This window comes from Ursus arctos, unplaced genomic scaffold (assembly GCF_023065955.2).
Source record: "Ursus arctos isolate Adak ecotype North America unplaced genomic scaffold, UrsArc2.0 scaffold_71, whole genome shotgun sequence".
Taxonomy (NCBI): domain Eukaryota; kingdom Metazoa; phylum Chordata; class Mammalia; order Carnivora; family Ursidae; genus Ursus; species Ursus arctos.
In genome coordinates this window covers 20,780-32,131 of record NW_026623091.1, presented here as the reverse complement: position 1 = coordinate 32,131, position 11,352 = coordinate 20,780, and the positions used below count along the sequence as shown (strand labels likewise).

At 39.9% G+C, this 11,352-nt stretch overlaps 1 protein-coding gene across 1 annotated transcript; it reads left to right on the top strand.

The window, feature by feature from the left end:
* Positions 1–10,036: 10,036 nt before the first annotated feature.
* On the top strand, positions 10,037–10,998 carry LOC113249449 (olfactory receptor 6C74-like). The gene is given in 2 exon segments (XM_026490960.2): positions 10,037–10,421; positions 10,424–10,998. Coding segments are annotated over 2 exon segments (960 nt in total).
* The last annotated feature ends 354 nt before the right edge of the window (positions 10,999–11,352 follow it).

Sequence of the window (11,352 nt, the reverse complement as noted above, 5' to 3'; positions counted from 1 at the left end):
TTTATTTATTTATTTATTTATTTATTTATTTGACAGAGAGAGAGAGAGAGAGACAGCCAGTGAGAGAGGGAACACAGGCAGGGGGAGTGGGAGAGGAAGAAGCAGACTCCCAGCGGAGAAGCCTGATGTGGGGCTCAATCCCAGGACTCCGGGATCGTGCCCTGAGCCAAAGGCAGATGCTTAACGACTGAGCCACCCAGGAACCCCTACAGTTACATTCTATCCTTTCATTGTATTCAACTTTATTTTTATACATATACACGTTTTTCTTTCTTTACAATTTTGGGATCTAGTTTTCAAAAAAACAGACCAAAATACACACAGAATCCAGTATTGCTCTATTCTGCTCACCTGTCTGACTATATTCTCTCTCTCTCTTTTTTTTCTTTTCCCTGGTTTCAGGTCTTGTCTGATTTGTTTAGTGTATATTTCTCTGGGGCCTTCTCAAGGGCACATGGAACATTCTCCAGAATAGATCACATACTGGGTCACAAATCAGGTCTCAATTGGTACCAAAAATTGGAATCATTCCCTGCATATTTTCAGACCATAATATTTTGAAACTGGAACTCAATCACAAGAGGAAATTTGGAAAGAACTCAAATACATGGAAGCTAAAGAGCATCCTACTAAGGAATGAATGGGTCAAACAGAAAATTAAAAAAGAATTTTTTAAAAATCATGGGAACAAGTGAAAAAGAAAACTCAAGTGTTCAAAACCTTTGGGATGCAGCAAAGGCAGTCCTAAGAGGGAAGTATATAGCAATACAAGCCTTTCTCAAGAAACAAGAAAGATCTCAAATACACAACCTAACCTTACACCTAAAGGAGCTGGAGAAAGAATAGCAAACAAAGCCTAAACCCAGCAGGAGAAGAGAAATAATAAATATTAGAACAGAAATCAATGAAACAGAAACCAAAAGAACAGCAGAACAGATCAATGATACTAGGAGCTGGTTCTTTGAACAAATTAATAAGATTGATCAACGCCTGGCCAGACTTATCAAAAAAAGAAGAGAAAGGACCCAAATAAATAAAATCATGAATGAAAGAGGAGAGATCATGACCAACACTGAAGAAATACAAACAATTGTAAGAACATATTATGAGCAATATGAGCCAAAAAGTTAAGCAATCTGGAAGAAATGGATGCATTCCTAGAGATTATAAACTAAGATTTTAAACCAAAACTGAAACAGGAAGAAATAGGAAACCTGAACAGACCCATAACCAGCAAGGAAATGGAAGCAGTAATAAAAAATCTCCCTACACACAGGAGTCCAGGGCCAGATGGCTTCCCAGGGGAATTCTACCAAACATTTAAAGAAGAAATAATACCTATTCTTCTGAAACTGTCTCAAAAAATAGGAATGGAAGGAAAACTTCCAAACTCTTTCTATGAGGCCAGCATACCTTGACTCCAAAACCAGACAAAGACCCCACCAAAAAGGAGAATTGCAGACCAACATCCCTGATGAACATGGATGCAAAAATTCTCACCAAAATACTAGCCAATAGGATCCAAGAGTAGATTAAAAGATTATTTACCACATCCAAGTGGGATGTATTCCTATGCTGCAAGGTTGGTTCAACTCCTCAAATCAATCAGTAATACACTACATAAATAAAAGAAAGAAAAGAACCATATGATCCTCTCAATTGATGCAGAAAAAAGCATTTGACAAAGTACAGCACACTTTCTTGACTAAAATTCTTCACAGCGTTGGGATAGAGGGAACATACCTCATTATCGTAAAAGCCTTCTACAAAAAGCCCACAAAGAATATCATTATCAATAGGGAAACACTGAGAGCTTCTCACCTAAGATCAGGAACACGACAGAGATGCCCACTTTCACCACTGTTGTTCAACAGAGTACTAGAGTCCTAGCCTCCACAGTCAGACAACAAAAAGAAATAAAAAGCATTCAAATTGCCAAAGAGGAAGTCAAACTCACTCTTACAGATGACATGATACTCTATGTGGAAAAAACCAACAGACTCCCCACCAAAATTGCTAGAACTCATACAGGAATTCAGCAAAGTTGCAGGATATAAAATCAATGCACAGAAATCAGTGGCAGTCCTGTACACTAACAACGAGACAGAAGAAAGAAATTAAGGAGTAAATCCCATTTACAATTGCACCCAAAACCATTAGATACCTAGGAATAAACCTAACCAAAAAGGCAAAGGAGGTGTACTCAGAAAACTATAGAACACTCATGAAAATAATTGAGGAAGACACAAAGAAACGGAAAAACATTCCATGCTCATGGAGTGGAAGAATAAATATTGTTAAATGTCTATGCTACCTAGAACAATCTACACATTCAATGCAATCCCTATCAAAATACCATCAACATTTTTCACAGAGCTGGAACAAATAATCCTAAAATTTTATGGAACCAGAAAAGAACCTGAATAGCCAGAGGAATGTTGAAAAAGAAAACCAAAGCTGGTGGCATCACAATGCCATACTTCAAGCTTTATTACAAAGCTGTAATCATCAAGACAGAAGGTACTGGCACAAAAACACATCGATCAGTGAAACAGAATAGAGAACCCAGAAATGGACCCTCAACTCTATGGTCAACTAGTCTTCAACAAAGCAGGAAAGAATATCCAATGGAAAAAAGACAATCTCTTCAATAAATGGTGTTGGGAAAATTGGACAGCCGCATACAGAAGAATGAAACTGGACCATTTTCTTACACCATACACAAAGATAGATTCGAAATGGATGAAAGACCCAAAAGTGAGACAGAAATCCAGCAAAATCCTAGAGGAGAACCCAAGCAGCAACCTCTTTGACCTTGGCCACAGCCACTTCTTGCTTAGACACGTCTGCAAAGGCAAGGGAAGCGAAGGCAAAAATGAACTTTTGGGACTGCATTAAAATAAAAGCAAAGGAAACAGTTGACAAAACCAAAGACAACCTACAGATTTGGAGAAGATATTTGCAAATGACATACCAGATAAAGAGCTAGCATCCAAGATATGTAAAGAACTTATCAAACTCAACACCCAAAGAACAAAAAACCCAACCAAGAAATGGGCAGAAGACATGAACAGACATTTCTGCAAAGAAGACATCCAAGTGGCCAACAGACACATGAAAAAATGCTCCACATCACTTGGCATCAGGGAAATACAAATCAAAACCACAATGAGATACCACCTCACACAAGTCAGAACAGCTAAAATTAACAAACCAGGAAATAAGAAATGTTGATGAGGATGCAGAGAAAGGGGAACTCTCTTACACTGTTGGTGGGGATGCAAGCTGGTGCAGCCACTCGGGAAAACGGTATGGAGGTTCCTCAAAAAGTTGAAAATAGAGCTACCCTATGGCCCAGCAATTGCACTACTGGGTATTTACCCCAAAGATACAAATGTAGTGATCCAAAGGGGCACCTGCACCCCAATGTTTATAGCAAGAATGTCCCCAATAGGCAAACTATGGAAAGAGCCCAGATGTCCCTCAACAGATGAGTGGATAAAGAAAAGGAGATACACACACACACACACACACACACACACACACACACTGGAATATTATGCACCCATCAAAAATGAAATCTTGCCATTTGCAATGACATAGATGGAACTATAGGGTACTATGTTAAGCAAAATAAGTCAATCAGAGAAAGACAATTATCATATGATCTCACTCATATGTAGAATTTAAGAAACAAGACAGGACCATAGGGGAAGAAAGGACAAAATAAAATAAGACAAAACCAGAGAGGGTGACAAACCATAAGAGACTCTTAATTACAGGAAGCAAACTGAGGGTTGCTGGAGAGGGGCAGGTGGAGGAATGGGGTAACTGGGTGATGGACATTAAGGAGGGCATGTGATGTAATGAGCACTGGGTATTATATAAGACTGATGAATCACAGGCCTGTACCTCTGAAACCAGTAATACATTATTTGTTAATGGATTGAATTTAAAATAAAAAAAAAGGTTAAAAAAAAAGCCACACCCATCTATATGCTGCTTACAAGAGACTCATTTTAGACTAAACAGACTAGCAGACTGAAAGTGAGGGAAAGGAGAAACATTTATTATGCAAATGAACATCAAAAGAAAGCCAGAGTAGCAATACTTATATTGGACAAACTAGACATTAAAACAACGTCTGTAACAAAAGTTGAAGAAAGGCATTATATAATAGTAAAGGGGACAACCCAACAACAAGACCTAACAATTGTAAATATTTATGCATCCAATGTGGGAGCACACAAATATATAAGACAATAATAAACATAAAAGAACTCACTGATAATAATACAATAATAATAGTGGGCTTTAACACCCACTTACATCAATGGGCAGATCATCTAAGCAGATAATAAGCAAGAAAACAATAGCTTTGAATGACACACTGGACCAGATGGATTTAACAGATATATTTAGAACAATGTATCCTAAAGCAGCAGAATACATATTCTTTTCAGTGCACATAGGTCAATCTCCAGAAGAGATCACATACTTGGTTACAAATTATGCCTCAAGCAGTACAAAAACTGAGATCATACCATACACTTTTTCTGAGCACAATGCTATGAAACTGGAAGTCAACCACAAGAAAAAATTGGGAAACACCACAAATATAGGGAGGTTAAACAACATGCTACTGAGCAATGAATGGGTCAACCAGGAAATCAAAGATATAAAAAATACATGGAACCAAATGAAAGTGTAAATACAATAGTCCAAAACCTTGGATGTAGCAAAAGCAATCCTAAAAGGGAAGGATATAGACAGGCCTACCTGAAGAAGTAAGAAAACTCTCACATAAATAACCTAACATTACACCAAAGGAGCTAGAAAAAGAACAACAAACAAAGCCTAAAGCCAGGAGAAAGAAGAAGATAATAAAGATTAGAGCAGAGATAAATGATATGGAAACTGAAGAAACAATAGAACATATCAATGAAACCAGGAGCTGAGTCTTTGAAAAAATCAGTAAAATTGATAAACCTCTAGCCACACTTATCAAAAAGAAAAGAGAAAGGACCCAAATAAATAAAATCGTAAATAAGAGAGGAGAAACAAAAACCAACCTCGCAGAAATACAAACAATTATAAGAGAATATTATGAAAAACTACATGCCAACCAACCGGACAACCTGGAATAAATGGATAAATGTCTAGAAACCTAGAAACCACCAAACTGAAACAGAAAAAAATAGAAAACTTGAATAGAATGATAACCAGAAAAATAACTGAATCAGGAATTAAAAATCTCCCAAAATACAAAAGTGCAGGGTCAGATGGATTCACAGGCAAATTCTACCAAACATTTAAGGAATTTAAATAACTGTAATTTATTTATTTTTTTAAAGAGTTTATTTATTTATTTGACAGAGAGAGAGAGACAGCCAGGGAGAGAGGGAACACAAGGAGGGGGAGTGGGAGAGAAAGAAGCAGGCTCTCAGCGGAGGAGCCTGACGTGGGGCTCAATCCCAAAGCTCTGGGATCATGCCCTGAGCCAAAGGCAGACGCTTAACGACTGTGCCAGCCAGGCGCCCCTAAATAACTGTAATTTAAATACAAGCTTAAAAAAAAAAGGAGGATCCAGAACCTTACACAGTGGTTTCACTTCTGAGATTTATAGGTAGCCTTTTCTACCTCTTTCTTTCTTTACACCCACATAATTCAACTGAATTAATCATTTCATATATATATATATATATATATATATGATGAAGTTTATTAAAAAAGAAAAGGTTTCTTTTTTCCATGCAAGAATAAAAAAGACAACAAAGAAACTCAGAATAAATTACCCCATGCCTTCAGCTTCCCCTCCTGGTCCCAAGTTGGAAACTACTAACACAACCATGCTTTCCTCACATGGATGAATGGGTATTGCATGTGATATTAATGAACCCTTTAGATCAGAATTGATGTGTTCTGGGTCTCTGTTGCCATTGTTGCCTTACCTATATGGACATTCCATGAGAGGCAGTGGTTCTCAAAGTATTATTAGTATTCTCACAGCTCCACCCCTCAGCCTGAGGTGGGGCATACTGAGTGCTTCTCTCCATCCTGATTCCCACTTCTCTTCATATTCCATCCCCTATGCCATCTCCCACAAATATCATAGATGATGGGATTTAGCTTTCCTCGGGCCTTAATTAAGCCTCCTTCCTTAAGGAAATAATACTAGAAATTGGAACCATTCTAGGAATAGACCATATTAACCAGATACACTGTAAACCAAAACATTCTTATTATCTAAATCCTGAATATAGGGGTAACATAATTTCTCAAGAGTGGCTGAAAGACAGAATGGAAAACATAATAATATTCTGCAAAGGATAATCCATAAACAGACGTGTGCTTTATCCTTCTAAGTTTTGATAATCACAAATACAACTTTAAGAACTGTCCCCTTCCTTACTCTAACTGGATAACTAAACACTCAAAGCACAAGCAAAGCTGGAAAATGGCCACAACAAATGAGCCAAGGTACCATTTAAAAACATGAAGAAATAGTGGGTAAAGGATAAGCCATGAAGGCACTATCCAGAAAAGAGAAACTAAATCAAGGACAATTAGAAATATTTCTTGGTACCAGCTCACCATCCCTTCCGCTAGATGCAATGTAGAGTTAGTTCTGCCCATTTCTTTGAATGTTCACTTTCTAAGCCTTGCCATCAAACCGTGTGTCAGGCCCTCTCCTCCCACATTCCCACTACCATGTTGGCATTGGGGCTCACTCAGGTGTGAGAGGTATTTCTGCACCATAAAGCTGGCACTGAATAAAATTAAAACTCCATACAAATGAGCCTTTATCTTAGCATTAAATGTATGGTCTCACATTGCTATAGCACTGTAACTCTTCTCTCATTACTCTTCATTTTCCCTCACTTCCAACTGAGAAAATAACCATGGGGTCCAAGTTTGGCCTGGATGGAAAGCAGAAGTATGAAAATGGATAGATGTTGTAAAAATGATTTTGTGTATTTATGGGTAGATGGGATTCCCATGAATACTCATGAAAGTTTCTATAATAATTGCCTTGACCTTACAAGACCAATTATGATGAAGGCAGATTCATGCAGGACAAATTTCCAGCTACCATGTGCCCCATGGGTGCCAGCAAATACACTTTGGGAGTTTAGTCCCCTTATCAGGCTCTGGATGGGAAACCAGAGGTCACAGAAAATTGGGTCACTTCTACCACAGCAGCCCAGCTGAGATACCCAGGAGACAAAGCCCTTTTCCAACCCAGTGGTTGCTATGGATACAGCTTCTCCATCCTCAAGCTCACATCTAGCCTTTTCTATATTTAGAAAGAATCTGGGGTTCCACATCCAGATGCATTTAAAGAGAGTGGGGCCTGCCAGGTTAGAGATATTACAGAAAGTGTCTAGCATTTCCCTTGCTTCCCTGAAGCGGAAAATGTGCACGTTCCTTTTTCAAGGAGATTGGAGAGCACAGTGAAAATATTTTTCAGATGAAAATATGCAATGAAAAGAATCATAATATTGGTAGAAGCATGAAGAATGATTGACCAAGAAAGGTGGTCTTCCGCAGTGTCTTCCCAAAAGCCACATGAAAGCCAGGGTGTGATCCAGGTATTTCTCACCATAAAATATGTTCTTTTAGCAATTATGCTCTGCTCTCAGTGCAAATATCACAGGTAGAAAACTGTAGTCTGGACTGTTGCCTCAAAGCAGTAGCAATATTCAACTTGGGATTTTAAAAACCCTTGGGAAATTGTCATATAATTTCCTTCAAAAATCTTGGCAGAGAACAATGGGGACATCTGGGAATCAGCATCACCAGAGACAATGGGAAGATAAATATAAGGGTTAGGCCAGTAATTCTTGTTCTCAATTGGCTAATTGGCTGCCCTTAGGACCCTAGACAGGCCTTTACTTTCTGCCCCTGTCTCTTCAGCATCTGATAAGGTTTGGGGGCCTACACTTTCTGCTCACTGGCTGGGTCCTTCCTGCTGGGTGACCAAACGGTATTGTGGCAAAAACACCAGAGGCTTCAAATTTTCATGTCAGCACCTTCTAACTGTTGCTGCAGTAAAATAAGGATGCTTCTCCACATAGAAAGGTGAGGATATGAAGGAGGACCATAGTGCAGTAGAAGGTGACTTGGAGCAGATGCGCCCATGACGTGGAGCACTGCAGCAGAAGGACCCTTGCCTCAGCAGCTCCCAGGCCTAAATCTGTAAGAAGCTGCCGTCTCCCATTAACTGGTATAAGAGGTGAAAGCAATATTGCATGTTAGGTGGGCTTCCACCCACTGGTGGCAGCCAGACTTTTCCTCAGAATCCTAAGTAGTCTGGGATTCTAGCTTTAGCCCAGAATTGGGGCCAGTGAAATGTAGTTGTTTTAGTCCATCTGTTCCCCTCTGGGGTTTCAGCGCTCGAGGCTGCATGTACCCTTGTGCTAGGACACATTCTGGGCTATGGAAACAGGGCCTTGTCAACAGAACACTGGCAGCATGGAATGCCTATTCATCCCCTTGGGGACAATAGGCTGTGACAAATGAGTTTCCTTCTCCTCTCCTTTCCCCTCAGCCCACAACAAGCTCTTGATGTCTTCCAAGACACTACCTGCAAGAGGAGAAAGCCCTGCCCCCCATGAGGTGATTCCTGTGTGTGCCTGGCCTCATGGACCCAGGTGACCTGGTGGACGTACTGGGGTCAACAGGAACAGAAGCAGAGGCTCCTTCTGGTTGTGCCACTCAAGGGGGAGCAGTTTGGTTTCATGAGCAGCCCTTCAGAGGACCTGGCCCAAGATGTGTTAGTAAGAATAACACATTCCACACAGTAGACTTTTAACCTAGTATTGAGATGCTAGAGCCAAACACCATCCTGAGAGAAGTTACTGACTGAGAGTACTGAAGAGAGAGGAATGTTCATGGAGCTTTAATGCAAGAGAAATTTATGAATGCCAGGTGCCCTGCATAACCTCCACAGTGGGTTAATCTTATAAACTACTATCACTTCCACCTGCACCACAGGCCAGCATGAACCCTGGGGTGGGGATGGTGGTGGTAAATCCTGGATTTACAACTTACCTCAAGTTGTCGAGCAGCCCCTAATGTCCCTGGTCTCCAGGCTCTTGTAAAAAATGCTTGTGCTAAAGTAGTTGCTCTGTAAGCCCCATGTCATTCCACAGGTCTGTAACTCATCAGTGAATCTAACCAAGGGTAGAAACAATTATGATAAATAAAGCTAATCTTTCACTTAAAATTGATAGATCATCAACAACATATATGATCCCATTTTAAAATAATTTGTCACTGCATTTGGAAATGGCAGATCCTCCAGATTCTGGCATTCTCCCTAAAGTCCCAGCTATGTGATCTAAGCTCTCTGGAACTCTCTAAGCTTCAATTTCTGCTTCTGTAAAGAAGGGGCTCATGGTTATTGTGAAGAGTACTAGAAATACTGAATTTTAGTGACCAGCACAGAACAAGCAGAAGTCCTCAACAGATGACGATGATGATGACAACTTAGACCATAGAACATGTTGCATATTTTACAAGGGATAGTCAAAGGGAATATTACTAACATTATGGTTATGTTTACTTACAAATTAATATTATTAAAAAATATTTTGTAAGTATGAAAAAGTCACTGACTCTGCCTCCTAATGATGCTCTATTAAGCATCATATTAATGATCATAATATTGCACTTAGACTTTGAGGAACACACAATAAACACTGGCATCATATGGCAAGTGACTTACCTGCTTTATACTAATTAATTCTCCTAGAACATGAATAGGTAGCTCCTATCTATCATCTTCATTCTACAGAGGGTGAAAGTGAAGTTCACAAAGGTTAACTTCCTTTCCAAAGATGACTCATCTCTCAGGAGTTAGAACTCAGTATTGAACTAGTATTAAACTCAGGTCCTTCTGATTCAAGAACCAAGGGACTAAACCACATTGTTATGTGCCTCTCCACCTTCTTTCATAGGCAAATAACTTAATCATGCTTCTCTAAAACCTTTGTCCTCCCTGATGTCTTTATTCTAGGTTAGATCAGCATTGATGATGCTGTGCAAAGACATGCCCATGGAAATGAGGAATGGGACAACTGTCCAAGAATTCATCTTGGAGGGGTTTCCTGCCATCCAGCATCTGGGAAAGGTCCTCTTCCTCGTGCACCTGCTGGCGTACCTGGCATCCATTGCAGGCAATGCTGTCATAGTCACCATCACCTGTGCTGACTCCCGGCTCCACACACCTATGTACTTTTTCCTCAGCATTTTCTCCTTCTTTGAGTGTTGTATCGTAAGTGCTGTTATTCCTAAGTTGCTGATCATCTTTCTTTTAGGCAAACAAACCATTTCCTTTCCTGCCTGTTTCATACAAGCATTTGTCTTTGTATTTCTGGGAGCAACAGGTTTCCTTCTCATAGCAGTGTTGTCTTTGGATGGTATGTGGCCATTTGCAAGCCTCTGCATTACCCAAGCATCATGAATCTGAAGACTTGCTTCCTCCTGGTCACTTCCTGCTTCGCTTTGGCCTTCACTCTCATCACTGGTCTAGTAGTAAAGGTTTCCCAGTTATCCTTCTGTGGCCCCCATGTCATCCCCCACTTTTTCTGTGATGTTGGCCCCCTGATTCATCTCTCCTGTTCTGACACCAGGTCTGTTGAAATGTTGACCTTTGTCCTTGCTTTGGTTATCCTTTTGACATCCTTTATCATAACCCTCATTGCATACAGCAACATAGTAATCACAATTGTGCGACTCCCATCAGCCAGGGAGAAACAGAAAGCTTTCTCCACCTGCTCCTCTCACCTCATAGTTCTCTCTCTGATATACGGCAGCTGTGTCTTTATATATGTGAAACCAAAGCAGACGAACAGGCTGGACTCCAACAGGGAGGCTGCCCTTGTGAACACGGTGGTGACCCCACTGCTCAACCCTGTCATCTACACTCTGCGGAACAAGCAGGTCTACCGGGCTCTGAGGGAGACAATGTGCAGAATGAAAATATCAAGATAAAAAACAACAACAACAACACATGGCCTTGGAGTGAAGGTTTCAGAGAATAATTTGTCTTCATTCTGGCGAATTTAGCAGTCCACAGAGTTGTAGTGCAGGGTCTTGGGCAACCACAGCTGATCTGCACGTCCCTAGCAAAATGGAAATCTGTTTTAAAGGCCACATTTACCTTGATGTGCATAACTATCTTCTCCCTACATATTCCACATATTGATGACAATTGATTAATTGAAAAATTCTTTACTGAATTGTTATTCTTCCCTCTGATAAAAATCATGTGTTTGAAGTTTCTAAATTTTAGTAATATATACATTTTTTATTTTACTTCTCTCTAGTCATAAACATGGCACAACA